The sequence below is a fragment of the Ornithodoros turicata genome, chromosome 1 (genome assembly GCF_037126465.1).
Source record: "Ornithodoros turicata isolate Travis chromosome 1, ASM3712646v1, whole genome shotgun sequence".
Classification (NCBI taxonomy): Eukaryota; Metazoa; Arthropoda; class Arachnida; order Ixodida; family Argasidae; genus Ornithodoros; species Ornithodoros turicata.
This window is the reverse complement of record NC_088201.1, coordinates 104267839-104288881: the sequence shown is the minus strand read 5'-3', so window position 1 is coordinate 104288881 and position 21043 is coordinate 104267839. Positions and strand designations below refer to the sequence as shown.

The window sequence follows — 21043 nt, the reverse complement described above, 5'->3', positions numbered from 1 at the left end:
AAGCGTTGGCAGAATAATATTGTAGTTCATTGTATCCATTGAGCCTGTTCCCTGTCCTTGCACCCGGCTAGGCTTAGCTGTACTAGTCGCTCCAACGGAGCTCGAAGAACCTGCGTCTGCACTCATCGAGTGCCGGAAGCAAAATCCCCGAGCTATAGCGCCCACGTGCTAGAAATTTAACGTTCCCTTTTATGCTGTAATTGTTGCACCTCTCTCTATATAAAAATCTAGTTTGGTTGATTCGAAACGACAGGTAGACTCTTTCCCTCCGTCTTTGTCTCGTAAAATCGATCTTTCCTTGCATGTCAAACGAGAGTTGGAAATCACCTGTCGTTGCCGCCAGTGAGGCTTGAACTCACGACCCCTGGTTTACGAGGCCTGTGCTATGCGATTGAGCTATAGCGGCCCGCTGCTAGATGTTTAAAGTTGCCTTTTATACTGTAATTGTTGCACCTCTTTATACATAAAAATATTGTTTGGTTGATTCGAAACGACAGGTAGACTCTTTCCCTCCGTCTTTGTCTCGTAAAATCGATCTTTCCTTGCATGTCAAACGAGAGTTGGAAATCAACTGTCGTTGCCGCCAGTGAGGCTTGAACTCACGACCCCTGGTTTACGAGGCCAGTGCTATGCGATTGAGCTATAGCGGCCCGCTGCTAGATGTTTAAAGTTGCCTTTTATACTGTAATTGTTGCACCTCTTTATACATAAAAATATTGTTTGGTTGATTCGAAACGACAGGTAGACTCTTTCCCTCCGTCTTTGTCTCGTAAAATCGATCTTTCCTTGCATGTCAAACGAGAGTTGGAAATCAACTGTCGTTGCCGCCAGTGAGGCTTGAACTCACGACCCCTGGTTTACGAGGCCAGTGCTATGCGATTGAGCTATAGCGGCCCGCTGCTAGATGTTTAAAGTTGCCTTTTATACTGTAATTGTTGCACCTCTTTATACATAAAAATATTGTTTGGTTGATTCGAAACGACAGGTAGACTCTTTCCCTCCGTCTTTGTCTCGTAAAATCGATCTTTCCTTGCATGTCAAACGAGAGTTGGAAATCAACTGTCGTTGCCGCCAGTGAGGCTTGAACTCACGACCCCTGGTTTACGAGGCCAGTGCTATGCGATTGAGCTATAGCGGCCCGCTGCTAGATGTTTAAAGTTGCCTTTTATACTGTAATTGTTGCACCTCTTTATACATAAAAATATTGTTTGGTTGATTCGAAACGACAGGTAGACTCTTTCCCTCCGTCTTTGTCTCGTAAAATCGATCTTTCCTTGCATGTCAAACGAGAGTTGGAAATCAACTGTCGTTGCCGCCAGTGAGGCTTGAACTCACGACCCCTGGTTTACGAGGCCAGTGCTATGCGATTGAGCTATAGCGGCCCGCTGCTAGATGTTTAAAGTTGCCTTTTATACTGTAATTGTTGCACCTCTTTATACATAAAAATATTGTTTGGTTGATTCGAAACGACAGGTAGACTCTTTCCCTCCGTCTTTGTCTCATGAAATCGATCTTTCCTTGTATGTCAAACGAGAGTTGGAAATCAACTGCCGTTGCCGCCATTGAGGATTGAATTCACGACCCCTGAATTACAAGACCAGTGCTCTGGCACTGAGCTATAGCAGCCCGGTGCTAGAAATTTAAAGTTGCCTTTTATGCTGTAATTGTTGCCCCTCTTTATACATAAAAATATTGTTTAGTTGATTCGAAACGACAGGTAGACTCTTTCCCTCCGTCTTTGTCTCGTAAAATTGATCTTTCCTTGTATGTCAAACGAGAGTTGGAAATCAACTGCCGTTGCCGCCATTGAGGATTGAATTCACGACCCCTGAATTACAAGACCAGTGCTCTGGCACTGAGCTATAGCAGCCCGGTGCTAGAAATTTAAAGTTGCCTTTTATGCTGTAATTGTTGCCCCTCTTTATACATAAAAATATTGTTTAGTTGATTCGAAACGACAGGTAGACTCTTTCCCTCCGTCTTTGTCTCGTAAAATTGATCTTTCCTTGTATGTCAAACGAGAGTTGGAAATCAACTGCCGTTGCCGCCATTGAGGATTGAATTCACGACCCCTGAATTACAAGACCAGTGCTCTGGCACTGAGCTATAGCAGCCCGGTGCTAGAAATTTAAAGTTGCCTTTTATGCTGTAATTGTTGCCCCTCTTTATACATAAAAATATTGTTTAGTTGATTCGAAACGACAGGTAGACTCTTTCCCTCCGTCTTTGTCTCGTAAAATTGATCTTTCCTTGTATGTCAAACGAGAGTTGGAAATCAACTGCCGTTGCCGCCATTGAGGATTGAATTCACGACCCCTGAATTACAAGACCAGTGCTCTGGCACTGAGCTATAGCAGCCCGGTGCTAGAAATTTAAAGTTGCCTTTTATGCTGTAATTGTTGCCCCTCTTTATACATAAAAATATTGTTTAGTTGATTCGAAACGACAGGTAGACTCTTTCCCTCCGTCTTTGTCTCGTAAAATTGATCTTTCCTTGTATGTCAAACGAGAGTTGGAAATCAACTGCCGTTGCCGCCATTGAGGATTGAATTCACGACCCCTGAATTACAAGACCAGTGCTCTGGCACTGAGCTATAGCAGCCCGGTGCTAGAAATTTAAAGTTGCCTTTTATGCTGTAATTGTTGCCCCTCTTTATACATAAAAATATTGTTTAGTTGATTCGAAACGACAGGTAGACTCTTTCCCTCCGTCTTTGTCTCGTAAAATTGATCTTTCCTTGTATGTCAAACGAGAGTTGGAAATCAACTGCCGTTGCCGCCATTGAGGATTGAATTCACGACCCCTGAATTACAAGACCAGTGCTCTGGCACTGAGCTATAGCAGCCCGGTGCTAGAAATTGAAAGTTGCCTTTTATGCTGTAATTGTTGCCCCTCTTTATACATAAAAATATTGTTTAGTTGATTCGAAACGACAGGTAGACTCTTTCCCTCCGTCTTTGTCTCGTAAAATCGATCTTTCCTTGTATGTCAAACGAGAGTTGGAAATCAACTGCCGTTGCCGCCATTGAGGATTGAATTCACGACCCCTGAATTACAAGACCAGTGCTCTGGCACTGAGCTATAGCAGCCCGGTGCTAGAAATTTAAAGTTGCCTTTTATGCTGTAATTGTTGCCCCTCTTTATACATAAAAATATTGTGTAGTTGATTCGAAACGACAGGTAGACTGTTTCCCTCAGTCTTTGTCTCGTAAAATTGACCTTTCCTTGTATGTCAAACGAGAGTTGGAAATCAAGTGTGGTTGCCACCAGTGAGGATTGAACTCACGACCCCTGGCTTACAAGACTTTCTTTTAATTATTATTATACGGGTTAAAACTACATCGTTCTGCACTCAGGGGTATTGCAAACCCCGCTTAGAAAGGGCGCCGAGCTTTCGGCGCAATTTCCTATTGAGCACTGAGTTCCAACCACGTCAGATCGGAACTTTCAACGGACCACTATTTGATGCGCCGCCTACCATTTTGGCGTTTGCCCCTGGCTTACAAGATCAGTGCTCTGCGACTGAGCTATAGCTGCCCAGTGCTCGGAATTTAAAGTTGCCTTTTATGCTGTAATTGTTGCACATCTTTATACATAAAAACATTGTTTGGTTGATTCGAAACGACAGGTAGACTCTTTCCCTCCGTCTTTGTCTAGTAAAATCGATCTTTCCCTGTATGTCAAACGAGAGTTGGAAATCAACTGTCGTTGCCGCCAGTGATGATTGAATTCACGACCCCTGGTTTACAAGACCAGTGCTCTGCCACTTCCCCCCCCCCCTTATTTTAAAACATTCGACGTTCGAAAACGTTCACGTCACACACAGTCTCTCTGTTTTTTTGTTTTTTGTTTTGTTTTTTTCATGCGTACTTCCACATGACAAAACAGGAATTCACGCACCAACTGTGTGTCAACAAATCGGCTGATTGCAATTCCCGCGACACACATGTGGCATAAAACCTCTAAGCTACTTGAAGGCCTTCGCTACCTAAACGACAATCCTAAGCGAAATCACAAAAGCACGTGGTTCAGCAGCATGCAGATACATTCCTGCACTAAGCACTTGTTAGTCATTCACTTTCGCGCTGCACGAATTCACGTTAATGTTATTTCCAGACCTCTTCAAACAGGCCCATTCCTTGTACTTTTGTATTCTTCTTTTGAGTCTGGTTTTTAGCTCATCGAGGCCGTCCATTTCGTAGCGATCTGACGCTGCAACCAACTCCAATGTCCATTGCATGGCACTAAAGAAACAGGACAACGGAGTTCGTACGTTTTCCTTACAGTTTACGAAGTCTTGCCTGTGTGTCCATAGGGAGTAAATTCCAACCACCACTATCACTTCCCAGATCTCTGTGTGCAGGATGTCACCGAAGTCGAGGAACTTCATTTCCTCCCACTCCATTGTGGTTCCTACGCCTGCTATAGTCCGCGCTTCTGGCCAGAACTGTATGACGTCCCGGCAGTCCACAAATACGTGTCTCAGGGTTTCTTCTTCACAAAAGCAGCTGTCGCACTTGAGTGTCCAGGGTATCTCAAAACCCTTCGCGTGCATCCACGTCTTAACTGGCATTGTCTCCTTGTGGAATTGCACAAACCTGTCTTTGATCCACGGAGCCACTGGCATACGGAGTAACTTTTTGAAAACATCCGATTTTTCCCTGCTGGGGAACACGCTTCTATATATCGGGGAAGGAAACAGTAGGTCGATGACGTCCCAGTATAGCTTTTTCCTTTTAACGTGTATCAAGTACTCCCAAGAGAACCTATCACACACGAACTGCACAGCCTCGGCCACGTCCTTGTAAAACTTCAGGGCGGGGTGCTTCTTGAAGCCACCTCTTGAAGTAGCCGTCCACGTTGCTAGGTATGCCGAACCTATCGTCTGCATCGCTTCTCGTAGGATCCCGTTCATCTCGCCCCGGAAAAACAGGAAGCGCTGGACTACAAGTTTCACTGCTATGTTGACCGTCTGGAGGCCACCACGTAGCTTCGAATGGAACAGGTTGGTGCGTCGCATTTTTTCCATCTGGGATCTCCAGATGAAGGTGGCGAATACCCTGTGAATCCGGTGTGCTGTGCCTCCATCGCAGACTCTAGCCTGTGCGTAATACAGTATTGGTGGGTACAGAGAAGTGTTGCAAATAAAGCTTCTGTTTAAGATAGACAAGTGTCTTCCAGACCACGCTGCTAGCGATCCTTTTAATTGATTAAGTCTTATGTCCCATTCATCTCTTGCATCACATTCTTGCGCAAAGTTCACTCCGAGATATTTCCCAAGTTGCCTAGTCCAAGTCGCTCCTACAAACTGTGCTCGGGTTTCCGGCCAGTGCCCTAACCAAGCCCCTTTGGTCTTCTTCCAGTTTACTAGGGCACCTGACACTTCACAATATCGACTCACGTCCTCCGCAGCTTCATTCATGCCTTCCTTGGAAGAGGAGACCAAAGCGACGTCATCTGCGTAGGCGAGAAGTTTGAGTTCGGCGGTGTCAAATCGTAGTCCCGGTATATCGGTGTTAGCAATAATTTTCCGGCAGAGTGGTTCTAGGTAAAGTGCAAAAGGTATAGGTGATAGGGGGCATCCCTGTCTCATTGACCGTTTCACTGGTATGGGTTTCGTAGCCCTTCCGTTTATAATAAGGCTGGTCGTCAGGTCCCGGTAACAAGTTTCGATCCATTTTATCATATAATTTCCTATCTCACACCACTGTAAGAGCCGAAGTAGGAATTCGTGACACACTCTATCGAAAGCACGGCTGAGATCTAGCTGCAGGACTGCCAGTGGAATACGGCTTGTGGCCGCTTTTTCGCATATCACTCTCATGTGATGTAACTGCGTCGTGATTCTGCGTCCCTTCAATCCGTACACTTGATGTGCGCCTATTATATCCCTCAACGCTCGCTCTAGTCGTGCTGCCAGGATCTTCGCCAGGATCTTATAGTCTGTCGAGAGTAGACTTATCGGTCGAAACTGACTTACTTCCGGAGCCGTTGTGCTGTTCGTCTTGGGAATGAGGACTGTTATTGCTTGTCTCATGGTGGGGGATAGCAGATGTCGACTGTGTATGTCCGCATAGACACCTACAAGGATCTCCGATAACAACTGGATATATTTTTTATAGAACGCCGTTCCGATACCATCAGGACCAGGAGCCTTATTTCCTGCTAATTTCTTGATGGCCGTCTCTACTTTCGCCGTAGATATTCGCCTGTCAAGTTGCTCCTTCGCCTCTTCCTGCAGTCGAGGCATTCCCCGTAGGAATACGTCAATGTTTCTCCTAGCCGTGTGTTGCTGCTTGAAGAGCTCTTCATATTCCGCCACAAAATGCTGCTCAATTTCGATTGGATCTGTTAAGATCTTCACCCCGCGTTTAACGCTACTGATGTTCTTCTGCTTCTGTCGTTTCTTTTCCAATGCTAAGTACACCTTTGACGGTTCCTCATCCTTTTCCACAAGCGTGACCCGGCTTCGCACCATAGCTCCTTGTAGCCTTAACCTTTGTATCTTGTGCAATGTCTTCTTGCATTCTCTTATGTCTTCTTTATACCCCCCGGGACAGCTTTCTTCCAAGGTGATTAACTGCCGTAGCGTTGCCATCGCTGCGAATTCTTGGGCTTTCCTTACCGCGTTCTTACTTTCACAGTGCTCCACCGCCATAAGTCGGATATTAGCCTTAAATTCTTCCCAGTCGCACGCGTTCGTTTTCCCTTCTGCTAACATCTTTCCCAGCAAATCTTGAACTTTTTCATCAAACAGTTCATCCAGCAGTATACTGTCATTCAGTTTCCACGGTAGCTTCCTCCCACTCCTCGATCTCCCATCTTTCCCCACTAACACACACACTTGCACAAAGCCGTGATCCGAAAGGCTTACTGGGTTCACATTGTGATCCTCCGTGCAGAGCTCCTCTGATACGTAAATTCTATCGAGCCTTGAATGTGCTGACCCTTGCCAGTGGGCAAATAGAATGGCATTATCTTCATTTCGTCCTGCCACATCCCTCAGATTGTTATCTTCTACTAAGGAACGAAGCTCTTTTGTACTGGTGTCAGAAAACCGAGTTCTTCCCGTCCGACCTCCTGCTGTCAGAACACAGTTACAGTCACCTCCCAGAGTGACGCTAGCCGGCGTCTCCAGAAAATCCCTCAAGTACCGAAAAAACTCCTTGCGATCCGTAACGATATTCGGGGCATAGAGCGCTACGACTCTTAACAGCTCATTGCCGATAAGACAACCCACTGCACTAATCCTTCCTTCAAGATCGTGGGCAATGTCAGGGACAATTCTCACTCCGCTTCTTCTCCTAACGAAGACTGCCGTGCCACCACTGCCCTTTTGTGCGTTGGAGTGGAAAACTTGGAAATTTCGTCTAAATATCCTCCTCAGTTCCTCCTCTTCTTTCGTGGTGGTAATCTTTGTTTCTTGTACCAAACAAATATCGATACCTCTACTGCAGAGAATATGAAGAAGGCCAAGCTTCCGTTTTTCCGACACCAGGCTGTTGACATTAAACGTGGCGACACGAAGCTTCATTCAGATTGCGAATCATTGAGATAGCCCCCGGTCACGTGGGTCGTACGGTATGGTTGGTTTGAACGCCTTCCAGCGCTTTGAAGTGACCGTCTTCCATTCCCTCGAGGTAGTGACTGGTGAGAGGCTGCTCCTGGTTTCTTCGATTGCCTCTTGCGGCACGTTCACGTCAGACGCGCTAATCATTTCTGCTTCGTCACCTTTGAATTTCTTGGGGGGATTTACTTCTATGTTCGTCTGTTCGATTGTTTCACCAGTTAACTGTACAAACACTTGCTTAACAGCCTTTCCTACCGCTTCTATATCACCCCCATTCTCAGTACTGCTATCATGAGTCTTCCTTTCCTTTCCTGCAAGATTATTCGCCTCCGCATTGTTGTCTTCTAACGTTTCCCTTGTCTCAAGGTCGTCCATGATGTAATCTTCGTTCGCCTGCATTGCTGCATTTCTGGTTCTATCTGCGTATGTCTTGAAGCAGTTATCGCTTTCATGCTCGAATCTGCGACATTCCTTACATTTAGGTACTTTGCATTGTTGACGCACGTGGCCGACACGGCTGCACCTAAGGCATAGAGGCGGTCTCCCTGGTATGGACACAAGGACTTTGTGCGAATAAATCTTGAGCATACGTGGAATACTGTCTGGCGTCACTCCTTCCTTCAGTGTTAACTTTAAATTCCGTGTCGTCGTTTCGACTTCTTTGAAAAAATCGTCACTGAAGGTGTCTCGTTTTACTTTAGCGGGTTCACCGTAGAGACTGAACGCGCTCTTCACAGCCTCATTGGGGATGTGACGACCCTTTGCAAAGCGTCGAATATCAGGTAGCGCTTACCCTTTACGGTGCATTCCTTGAGTTTGACCAGCTTTTCTTTTGCTGCCGCGTCTCGTGTTGTCAGTATCCAGACGTGATTCATCTGGTTGGCACCAAATGATAAGATGTCACCGCCACTCACACTGTTCTTTAACTGACTTTGAAGTCTTCTCTGCGATATGGCCTTCCGGTCACGTCCCCGTGAAATATCACCGTATTTTCAGAAAATTCGGCTGTCGGAAAAACTGGCAGCATCACCTGGTAGTCGTGAACTTCGCTCTTCGTATCCTGAATCAGGCTGGTCCTAGCCGTAGAAACCTCCCCTCGGGAGCTCATGATTCCCGCGTCCGTACTCATCGAGTGCCGGAAGCAGAATGCAAGACAAGTGCTCTGCCACTGAGCTATAGCGGCCCGGTGCTAAAAACGTAACGTTGACTTTCATACTGTAATTGTTGCACCTCACTCTACATAGAATTATTGTTTGGCTGATTCGAAACGACGTGTAGACTCTTTCCCACAGTCTTTGCCTCATGAAATCGATCGTTCCTTGTATGTCAGACGAGAGTCGGAAATCACCTGCTGTTGCCACCAGTGAGGATTGAACTCACGACCCCTGGTTTACGAGACCAGTGCTCTGCGGCTGAGCTATAGCAGCCAGGTGCTGCAAATGTAACGTTGACTTTTATGCTATAATTGTTGCACCTCTATCTACATAAAAATATTGTTTAGTTGATTCACAACGACAGGTAGACTCTTTCCTTTCGTCTTTGTCCTATAAAACAGATCTTTCCTTATATGTCAAACGAGAGTTGGAAATCACCTATCGTTGCCGCCAGTGAGAATTGAACTCACGACCCCTGGTTTACAAGACCAGTGCTCTGCAACTGATCTATAGCGGCCCGGTGCAGTTGATTTCCAACTCTCGTTTGACATACAGGGAAAGATCGATTTTATCAGACAAAAACTGAGGGAAAGGGTCTACCTGTACTGCTGATGTTCTGCTGATGTTGTGTTATTTTGGAAAGGGGAAGCTCAGATCCTGAGGGTCAGTCGAACTGCACCAAGGGAGATTAATTTGTTTTGTCATACATGTCACATCGCTGTGGCATCATGTATAGCATGGAAAAAGCAAATTAATCTCCCTTGGTGCAGCCCGACTGACCCTCAGGATCTGAGCTTCCCCCTTTCCGAAACAACAGGGAGTTCAGATTCTGAACTTCAGTCCTGTGCTGGCAGATCTCATATCTGAATACACTTTGTCTATAGTGAGGAGTACAAAAAACAGTTACAGTCATAGCCACGCGAAATCCCGTGTGCATCTGATGTAGGACATACTTTCCACAGTGTGCCCATAAGCTATACAGATGCTCATCTACATTTTAGACTAAATCCAAAAGAATGCTTGTATCTCATGGCTGAGTTGAGACATATGCCGTTGGAGATTAAGGGATGCAATAGTAAAATTTGGAGTTTTCTCGCACAAATATAAGATACAATTGTCAATAGTGAAATAGATATATGGCGCAGCGATTCTGTGTAATCTCTCTGCATCCAACCATCTTATCTGCTGTGCAGTAACATTTTAATAGCTGACAAACTAGATTTTGTTTCCTTCTTAAGTCGAACAAGACTATAGAACCCTTGGTGAAAGGCCCATCTTGCGACAACAGCAATCCTCACGTCATAATAACAACAAGAGGCACATGGCTGAAAGCAACAACTGCCTGCAGTTGCGGCATCCAGAGCACATGGTCAAACCAGCCCTGGGTAGAAAATAGGTCACTGGGAAGCACCGTCCTGTGCTTAGCCATTCTCTTTTAGGGCATGAATGTTGCAAAGGCGCTTTGCATGTTTGACATATGAAAATGTCTACCCTGACGAAATCACAGCACTATTTAAAGGCATAAAGCAGCATTTCTTATTTCTTGCTGTGAATGACATGAGTGCATTAATGTGGTACAACTTTGGACAGTACAAGTCTCATGCTCGTAACTGTTTCTATTTCCTACATGTAATTAAGACTTAGGCACACTGAGAGGCGAAACGTTGATGCTGTCTTATGTGTCTTTTGTTAAGATGTTGTCATATTCTGCACAGGGCTTGTAATTCTAATTCTCCCATCATATTTGTTCTCGACTCTTTCCATGACCTTTAAATACTGTGGTAATGATGAGGACAGTGCACAGAAGGACAACAGTCAAAATATTGGTAACTGTCCTCCAGAGGCACTTTCCTTCACATTTCCAAACAATTCGCTGGATTTTTTACTAGTTTATACTTATGAACAAAGATGTCCAAAGTGGCATCAGGAGAAATTGTTTCATACTTGTTATCGTGAACATATTTTGTGTGAGTTAGTTGCTGTTTCATTTGCCTCTCACTTGTACTGCTGTTGCATTTCAGGGATGCGTTAGGTTGACCCTCCCCTGTGCACATCTGATGCCCATGCACCTTGGACCTCCTGGCTAGGCTGCTAGCTCTTGGTACATTAACCAATTCCACAAGCAAATGGGGACCCAGAGCCCTGCACCTGAATGCATCACTGTGAAGTTGAACATGGTGGAGAAATCACAAGGACAAGTACAACAAACACACACAGCTTTCACTTGTACCTGGAGCGGCTGTGTCGGCGAGTCATCCGTCTGAATTACATCCGCGGGTTCGAACTGGCCGGCACTGTGATTAAGGTGGCTGCATATGCTGATGATGTTGCGTTCCTTGTCAAAGACAAACCTATCGTTGTGAATGTCATCGAGCAAATTGATTTGTTTGGTCAAGCGTCTGGAGCGCTTGTAAACAAAGAGAAGTCGTTAGGCGTTTGGTTCGGCCACTGGGCGACAACACCTGAACCTTTTTGCAGAATTCCGTGGTAGGAACAAAACCCTCGTTATCTTGGTGTTCCGTTGCAAGAAACCAGGAACCCGAGTAGAATGTGTTCTCAGAGGCTCGACAACATAAGGAAGCACGCTTTCATTTGGAGGAAGAAAGATCTTTCAATTTTTCAGTGAGCGGCGGTATGCAACGTGTTTCTAGCCGCTAAGGTAGTTTACCTTTTGCAAGTCTTGCAATGCCCACGCAAAGTAGTGCACGCCTGTCACATGACTTTTGCCACGACAATATGGTGGTCTACATTTGAGAGGATGCCTCGCGACTATCTTTTTCGAAAGCTCCGTGATGGAGGTCTCGGCCTACAGCACCTCTTTATAAAACAACTGGTCATGAGAGACTGTTTTTTTCGTGAAGAGCTGCATCCCATTCTCGAGGGTATAAAACGCGTCCTTGCATATAATTACGTCCCGGAATTACACGTCATGTTCTTAGAGGGAATGATGCAGCTAACACGCTTTTTCAGGGAGGTCGTTGAGTGCATGCTGTCTTTGAAAGCCAGACTTACCCTTGAATACCTCTTCTCTGACAACAAGAAAACGCTGGCGGCCCACTTGATCCCACTTTTCTGTGCCTGTCTATCGAGATATTCCATCCAGTTGACCAGGCAAGGATGTTTCGGTCGAGTCCAAAGGATGCCAATCAAACCAAACATGAAGACGTTCTTTTACTAACTTCACACATCAAGACAACCTATCAGGGCATGGCTCGCGCAGAAGGGTATATACCTGCCCTGGTCGGTAGACTGCAGATTCTGTGAAGTTCCTGATCCGTATGACCATCTTTTTTTAGTCTGCACAGAAGCCCAGTTATTCTAGCACAACCCCCAGTATAAAGTTTTAAAAACACGACTTCGGCTTAACCCACACACCATACGGTTTCTCCCATTACACCCGAGGGAAAGAGTCAGGTACCATAGTGTCATCCTTATAGCCTTGTACTGTCTGTGGAAACGTCGTGTGGCTGACAGGAATGAAGAACCGTTAATGCCTCCTATGAAATACATTAAGATGGAACTATCTCAACTTAAGCTGTGCCTCATGCGACGATTAGAGCTGCCAGATTGGTTAGAAACGTTGTCTGATGCCCTTACGTGCTTGTAAAATTATGTCCAAATTCAAAAGGTATTCAGTTTTCTCTTTAGACGTTTTGTAATGGCCCTCGGCGTTGCAAGCGTGTGATGTACTTGTACTTGTCTGTATTTGTTAATAAAAGGTGTAAAAAAAAAGTGTGTTAGATTAGCTCAATTGGTAGAGCCCAGGACCGGTAATCCAGAAGATGCGGGTTCGAATCCTACAGCCTGGCTAACCTTTTCAGTGACTTCCATCTTTCATCGATAATTATGGTGCCGCGATGTTACACACAAGGTTTGTCTGCCTAGTGTGGCGACATGCTGCACATGCCGCAGGATTGGACTGCGGATAATTTTGTTCACCTAGGGTTCTTTCGACATGCGCGGATGAGATTTTTGGCATCCGCATCCGACCCGCATCCGCTGCATACACAACCGTTTACATCCGCATCCGATCCGCTGAGCAAAACGCAATATCCGCATCCGACCCGCAAAATCCGCAAGTTTCGAAGGACGCGTAAATACCGCCGGAAGAACGTTGGTATAATTTCAGATGCCTCCATGCTGTCACGGAAGGACTCACGACGACAAGCAAAGGTAAACATTTCAACAAACGCGATATGGAGAAACTTCTGGAACGCGTGAAACGCTACCTCGTCGGTGCTCGCGCAGTTGGAGACGCCAGAATACCTTCTCCCCCGTCTTGGCCGTGCATGATCAAAGGTGAACCCGAGCATGCACTCGCTGTCGGCGTGTAATACAAATAAATTGCTAGTGGAAAAATTACAGCACGCGGTATATCCGCATCCGATCCGCTAACGACCCGCTGGCTTCGCATCCGCATCCGATCCGCATCCGACCTCAAGCCATTCGCATCCCATCCGCACACCGCAGAAAGTGATAAATTTTCATCCGAATCCGCAAGGATCTTGCGGATATCCGCTTCCGTCCGGGGATGGTGCAGGGCTCTATGCCGGATATCTCTGAGACACGGTGCTGGAAGCAATCTTTACCTCCCCCACATTGCTGCCGTCCTCGGCCAAAATTTAGCACAACTTTGATAACTTTCGACAGAAAGGAAGGAAGGCTACACACTTTTTTTCCCTACCCTCGTTCTCAGTGGCCACGTTGCTAAGTGCGGTGCAGATAGGCTTCTTAGTTGTCTTTGCTTGTGGTACTCATCCAACGTCGGGCCCTTCCACCGCCACCACCACCACCACTCATCCAATTAAGTTTCTTTCAAAAAGCAAATATTTTGTGAAATAATTTGATGTTTCGCTAGTTTCGAGCAAAAGAAATAAAAAGGTCAGTATTGTGCCTGTATAATGCTTCATATGTTCGGCCTTGTTGTCTTAATTATCTGCACTGACATCATTTGCGAATTACATTCCCTTTCTTTGGTAGCTCAAAGTAAGACAAACGAATGACATTCGGTGCGACTGTCATTCGTCGGGACTGTCATTCGATTTGCCGTGTGAGAGTGCTAAACAATATCGTTTTCGCGATACCATTTGTTGGTGGACTTGACAGATTCTCTCGTCAGGAGGTACCTCCTGGTCCTTGTACACATATTTGCTTGGTTTCTTTTTCCAGTTGCATGATACCCAAGAGGCGCACAAATTTTGCGGTCCAGCGAGGTTCCCGCCCGGACCGTAAGGAATCTGCACCAGACGACTCAGGCGACATTTCCAAGGGCTCCACGTTTTCGGTCTGTGGCACTGTGGATACTAATAGCAGGGGCTTTTAAAGGGGCGGTCTCGTAGAGCCGGGGCGATTCCGAAACTTAGCCAAAACTAGTTTCAGGAGTACTGTACACATACAACCGTCAAAGTTTCATTCGGAATAACAAGTCGTTTTCGAGGAATTTGTCGAAACGTGCCGTAAGATCAGACGACGAGAGCTGCGCTTCTTTCATGCATACGTCACGTATGACGTCGGCGTGCGGGTGCGTCGTCGTTGTCATGGTAATTGTAATTTGCAGAAGCACCTTGGGTTGAGTAATCCCCTTTGCTCTCGAAATGGGGACACTCAGGCATATACCTCCGCGAATGTAGTCCGAGCATTGACTGTGGGGTCTCCCATAATGTGGCGCACAATCGGATACGTGGAAGCTAAGTCACGTGTTTTCTTTCCGCGAGTATTTAATGCGGTTTTAAATAAACACGTACTACTTCTCCATGTACGTCGTCAGCGATACTTCATTTCGAAGCATGATCAGTGTACAACGGGGAGCGTAATGGAAGCGCGCGTAATATATTTTTGGTCGGAGCTGTAACGCGACCGCGCGCGCCGATGGCCAGCGACTTCAGATTTGTGATTGTGGATGCGGTTGTTCTGCGACTTTTAACTTGTCTCTGAGGATTAACATAGTTGTTCTGAATCACCATGCTTGCCACTACTTAGAATGCGCGTTTTTTACCTGAGAACTGAAAGAAAATGTACGAGAGTTGCCGCGGTGCCCAGTAACTTCTGAAAGTCGTCTGCTCACACCGATGCACTAGCACGCACAAAAGCAGACGATTTCTGTATCCTATCACGGACTTACCCGCAGGGCGGCGTGGCCGTTCTTATTGTTGCCAACACAGATCGCGGCATGCTCTGCAATCTTTCCCAATTTAATTCGGTTATTTAATAACTGTGGCGTGTTTTGTCGGGTAAATTAGCAGTATTCCATTTTCAACAAAGGGCAATCGAATGGTACACGTTATGAAAGAGCAGGGGGTACGAGACCGTCCCTTTAAGTTTCGTGGGCCTCCCGATCGAAGTGGACGGCGTAGCCCAGGCCTGTTCGGTGAATGGGTGACAGCCAGGTACTACAACCTTTTCATGGGATTACAGTCGAAGAGCGGCACAGTGCGGATCCCCTAATCACTTACACAGAAGAAGAACGTCGAATCCTTGAGCCCACTGTGCCAAGTCACAGTAATGCATAGTGCTGTTCATCGTCGGTGCGAGTATGTACTGTATCGAGCCAGGACAGAAGCTGCTCGAACACCCAGGGTCTCCGAAGGAGACGTCGCGGCCGCCATCGCCGTCTTGGAGGGACATCGTTCAGAACTATTACAATGTCCTGAACAGCCCCCGGACCGCCTGGACCACTGACATGACGTGCAATATTCCTGATCGATATCCCTAAGGAACTGAACGTGTGAACCCGAGCCTGATCCCCAACAACCTCGAACTCGTTCGCTTTTGTGTATATGTGTGACACTCGTACTTTTCACTGCTTGATGTATTTTTGATGAGGGTGAGATGTGGTGATAACAAGGGTCCTCATCTTGTGACGCGACCTGGAACAGACGAGGACGGGTCGCGCTGATAACGTTTCACGCGATGCGAAGGGCGCGCGGGGGGGGGGGGCTAGGAAGCTTTAAAAGATGTGTGAGGGTCTACATCAAGGCTTTTTCCTGACTATTGGCCAGGTCGAGCGCAGCTCGGGCTCTCCTTCTTGCAACTGGTATTGTGATAGCTGGAAGTCTAAAGAATACCAACATTAGACCTTGGGTTCCTGTTGGAGCAGTGTTTAATGTGCGACTGCCGCGGTCAGCTGAGAAACAGCTGATTGCCAGCTGAAGAATGCAGCACGTCACGCGGCTCGTTGTTCATCTTCCGTAACGTCGTCGTCATCCACTACATCCCTCCCTCCTAACGTTGTGAATTTGAAGCGTGCGGGAGATCTCCGACGACGCACAGGATATCTTCTGGTAGGGACAGGGGGCAGACGATCAGGAGACGCCATGGACGACGACGCAGGGAGGTCATCGTGAGGAAGTATCTCAGTTGGGTGCCGGGAGCTGAAGGCAAGAGCCACTGGGAGATCTAATCGACCAGTTGGACGGGTTGTGCTCTCGACATCAGCATTTGGCACAACGTCCGCAGAGATTCTTCTCTTCAAGTGATCGGCGTGAACACGGCGGCGCTTCTTACCTTCCACGTCCACGTCGTATATAACATTACCTATGCGTCCCAAGACGACGCCCTTGATCCAGTGATGTTTTTGAGTTGGATCCTTTACCCAGACCTTTTCCATGACTTGGAAATTCCTGGTAGACTTGTTCTGTGTGAGTGGCATGACGACATCGCCACTTTCGCGCCGGGATGGTCGGACCAGGTCTAGAGTCATCCTGAAGAGTCTCTTGTTTAGCAGCTCGCAGGGTGACTTGCCGGTCGACACATGTGGGGTAGCTCTGTATTTCGCGAGAAACGTTCCAACAGGCTCCTCCTCCTTCCCAGCTTGAGCACGACGTAAGTCTTGCTTCAGGGACCTTACGAAGTTTTCAGCTTGTCCGTTGGACTTGGGGTGATAGGGTGGTGTGAGAATGTGACGGATTCCCCGTAGCTCCAAGAAGGATTTGAAATCAGCACTGGTGAACTGTGGGCCATTATCGGTCACCAACTGCTCAGGGGTATCCTGCCGCAGGAAGATTTCTTGGAAGGCCTTCAAGGTGTCAGTCACAGTCTGACGGCGTACTTGGACAACTTCCGGCCACTTGCTATGAGCATCTATAACCACTAGAAAGTGTTTCTTGTCGTACTCCGCAAAATCGGCATGCAGTCTCGTCCAAGGATGTTCTGGGCGTTCCCAACGGTGTAGAGGGACTGGTTGAATGTCCTCTGCGGTTGAGGCACAAGATTCACAACTTTTGACTTTGGCTGCGATGTCGTTGTCCAATCCAGGCCACCAAACATACGATCTAGCGAGCATCTTCATTTTGGTGAGTCCTAGATGCCCTTCGTGCAGCACATCCAAGATACTCTTGCGGTACTTCGGAGGAATGACCGTACGCATTCCCAGTAAAATGCAGCCGTGAGAAATCGACAGCTCACTTTCACGGTGTAAGTAAGCACGAAGTTCCGGCTTGTCTTCCCCAGCAGAACGACCTTCTAGTAAGTGATGGGAGAGTTGGGCAAACACCGGGTCCTTTGCCGTCTCTTCTGCGATAGCAGACGCCGTTACAGGAAGCATCGAAATCGCTTCTGTCGAAAGAAGGTTAACATCTTCCACGTTTGCTATGTTGTCAGTCGCTATTGCACGGTCGAAATCATCATCCGGCCCCTGTGCAAGTCTCGACAACCCGTCGGCGTTTCCCATCTGATGAGTTGGCTTATACTGTATGTCGTATGTATAGCCAATCATAATCAATGCCCACCGTTGCAATCTATTAGCTGCAGTGACTGGTATGCCTTTCTTTGGACCGAAAATTGTAGTGAGAGGTTTATGATCCGTATATAGCGTAAACCGTCGTCCCCAGAGATACTGATGGAACTTTTTCAGTCCAAAAATGATGGCTAACGCTTCCTTCTCGATTTGAGCATAATTCCTCTCGGCTGATGATAATGTCTTCGAGGCATGGGCTATCGGCCGCTCCTTTCCGTCGATCTTATGATAAATAACCGCGCCAACTCCTTCTGAAGAGGCGTCCGCTGCCAAATAGATTGGTTTGCGCGGGTCAAAATGGGTTAGAGCGTCGATAGACGTTAGTTTCTGTTTGAGGCCGTCGAAAGCGTCTACGCAGTCCTCAGACCAGCACCAAGGCATGTTCTTACGAAGTAACTTATTTAGCGGTGATGACAAGTCTGCCAATCCTGGTATAAACTTGCTGTAGTGTTGGACCATGCCAAGAAACGCTCGCAATTCGGATACATTCGTTGGCTCAGGCATGTTCAACACCGCAGAAACTTTCTTCGGAGAAGGGAAGAAGCCTTTTGCTGACACAACCTGTCCAAGGTACTCCACTTCATCTTTCAGGAAGGCACACTTTTCCTCTTTCAATACAAAACCATATTCCTTGAGCCTTTTGAACACAGCTTCGAGATTTTTGTTATGTTCGTCATCATCGCAGCCCGTCACAATAATGTCGTCTAGATAGCAGGCTACATGATCTATCCCTGCTGTCACTTGCTCCATGGTGCGTTGAAAGATTGCCGGTGCCGAAGCGATTCCGAAAGGCATTCGGTTAAACTGAAATAAGCCCTTATGTGTATTGATGACTAGTAGCTTCTTCGCTTCTTCGTCTAGCTCCATTTGTAGGTAGGCTTCCGAAAGATCGAGTTTTGAAAACTTTTGGCCTCCATTGAGCTTAGCGAAAAGTTCTTCTGGTCTCGGGAGCGGATACTGTGTGATATCCAGTTGGGGGTTTATCGATACACTAAAATCGCCACAAACGCGCACTGCGCCGTTAGGTTTAGGTACAACTACAATTGGTGTCGCCCAATCTGAATAATCTACCGCCGTCAGAACTCCATTTTTGCACTGTCTCTCCAAGTCGTTTTCAACCAAGGAACGTAATGCGAACGGAATGGGCCTTGGTTTGAAAAACTTCGGGGACGCGCCATCTTTGAGTTGAACGTGCACTTTGACCTTTTGGCATCTGCCGAGACCTTTCTTGAACAATTCCCTATGAGTCTCTAAGGTATTAGTCAGAGAAGAGGGTACGTTATCCAGAGCTCCCACAAACAGCTTGTTAAGATCAACTCCCAACTTCTCAATCCATTCTCTGCCAAGAAGATTTCTGTGGAGAGACTCAGTAACCACAATCTCCAGGTGATGGGTTCGACCTTGGTATGCAACTTCTACCTGCCCTTGACCCTTGAGAGCAATTGGATTTTTGTTGAAACCTTGCAAGCTATACGAAGGTGGACTAAGCTTCGGCTTCCCAAGCTTTATCCATGACTGGTGATTTAGAAGTGTATGTCTAGATCCGGTATCAACTTGCAGTTGAACGTCCTGTCCTAAAATCGTGCAAAGCACAAACTTGCCGTCTCTCTCTTCCGCGAGAAATATATCCGTGACAGCTTTGATTTTCCCCTTTTTCATCCTGGGGTTGTTCTTGCACATTTTAGCGATATGACCTTTCTTCTTGCACAAACGACACTCTTCCTGTCGAAATCGACACGCGCTTTCAGCGTGATTGAAGTTACCACATCGAAAACACCTAACTGGTTTAGAGTCCTTGCTTTTATCTTGCACTTTAGCAACGGATGAACTGCTCGATGCGGTTCCTTCTTCCAGCAGTCGCGACTCCTGTTCAGCAGAAAGTATGCTTTCCGACAGCTTCAGGGCAGCATCTATGGTAAGACCCTTCTCAAGAACTAACCTTGCCCTGAGTCTCTGGTCCCGTAGACCGACGATAAATGCCGTCAACAACGACGAAGCTCGAATGTCTGTCTCAGACTCGTACTCACAGTTCGAGATAATTGCACGTAACCTCGTCAAAAATTGTGCCACCGATTCCGTTTCCGCCTGCTTTGCTGAGAAAAGCCTTGCTCTTTCGAACTCTTTAAAGCGTTTCGGCGCGTAGAATTCATCTAGTTTTTTGATGAGGTCCACAAACGAGACTTCCGTGACGTCCCTCGGCTGAACCAGCGAGTACAGTAGCTTGAAAGTGTCAGGTCCTAGCGACGTTATGAACAAGTTCCTCTTGTCGGTATCCGTCGCAATTCTGGCTACATCCAATGAAGCTTGAAACCTTATCTTATATAGCTTCCAGTCTTCCTTTGTAGGGTCGAAGGTCCCCGGTCCATGAAATCGATGCGTAGCCGATTCTCTTCCTTGGAACTGGCCTTCTGCTGCTGCGTCCAACGTAGTCATCTCGTCGCCACTGTGATAGCTGGAAGTCTAAAGAATACCAACATTAGACCTTGGGTTCCTGTTGGAGCAGTGTTTAATGTGCGACTGCCGCGGTCAGCTGAGAAACAGCTGATTGCCAGCTGAAGAATGCAGCACGTCACGCGGCTCGTTGTTCATCTTCCGTAACGTCGTCGTCATCCACTACAGGTATGTAATAAATGTCTTGTTGTTGAGTACTTCTCCTCTATTGGTAAGCGAAATCGGATGGCCCGCAGAGTTTAATGGCCTGCGGTGAGGCAGGGAAGAAGCGGTTTCTACAAAGTGAAAAATAGCCGGAGCGCTGTGGCCGCACATGGATATTATGTTTACTAGTCGATCATGCACTCCCAGCCGTGGACGGCAGTTTTCTCCTACTTGGGACTCATCGGCACGGTGCAGGGACGTGACACGGTCTTGGGTCGGCACGAACAGTATGTGTCGGAGAGACATCAATGTTCCACGGTGACAGCGCCACCTGTGGAGGCCGCAGCGCGAACCAGCAAGTGCATGCACAAGTGAAAAAGATCCGGAGCTCTGTGGCTGCAAGGACGGTGGATTTGAATAATGACTGGATCCATTTGTGCTATTTCGCATTTCCCAGAAAACATCAAAATACTAAGGAAGGGAGTTGCCTCAGGACAGTTATTTAACGGATTTAGTTCATTAATCGTCCAGAAGCTGCATACGCTATTACACGACGTCGCAATTGCAGAAACGAAATTTATGCTGTTTGAATAGTTTTTTTTAACACTGTGTCGAATTCCAAAAAAAAAAAAGCACTCCTGGTGTGGATCCCAAACAGCAGAGGCGTATTCTAATTTGGGTAGTACGAATGCTCGATAAGATAGGAGTTTGATGTGAGCCGGAGCAAGTGCAAGATGGCGGCGAAGATATCCCAGGGTCCTGTTTGCCTCAGACACAATCTTATCAATATGCAGGGACCAACGCATTGTTGAATCTAAATGCAGGCCTAGGTATTTATACGTGGGAACGCCTAACAGCTGGGAGCCGTGTAGCTGATAAGATGAAGAGACATGTGAAGGGGAACGTGAGAAGGATATGACCTTGCACTTAGTGATGTTGAGAGACATGGACCAAGTGTTACTTATTTTGAATTTTTTGAGTTTACTAGT

At 46.8% G+C, this 21043-nt stretch overlaps 1 protein-coding gene and 2 non-coding genes across 3 annotated transcripts; all 3 read right to left on the bottom strand.

Moving 5' to 3' along the window:
• Nucleotides 1-8926: 8926 nt before the first annotated feature.
• Trnat-cgu (transfer RNA threonine (anticodon CGU)) lies at nucleotides 8927-8998 on the bottom strand. Its single transcript has one exon. It is a non-coding gene; the product is annotated as a tRNA-Thr (tRNA).
• Nucleotides 8999-9170: 172 nt separating this feature from the next.
• On the bottom strand, nucleotides 9171-9242 carry Trnat-ugu (transfer RNA threonine (anticodon UGU)). Its single transcript has one exon. It is a non-coding gene; the product is annotated as a tRNA-Thr (tRNA).
• A 6645-nt stretch (nucleotides 9243-15887) lies between these two features.
• Nucleotides 15888-19892, bottom strand: LOC135381450 (uncharacterized protein K02A2.6-like). Its single transcript, XM_064612550.1, has one exon. It carries the CDS (start codon nucleotides 19890-19892, stop codon nucleotides 15888-15890), a length of 4005 nt encoding a protein of 1334 aa, XP_064468620.1.
• Between the last annotated feature and the right edge of the window lie 1151 nt (nucleotides 19893-21043).

Coding starts and splice junctions, on each gene's coding strand:
- LOC135381450 (XM_064612550.1), bottom strand. CDS start 19,892: ATGACTACGTTGGACGCAGCAGCAGAAGGCCAGTTCCAAGGAAGAGAA.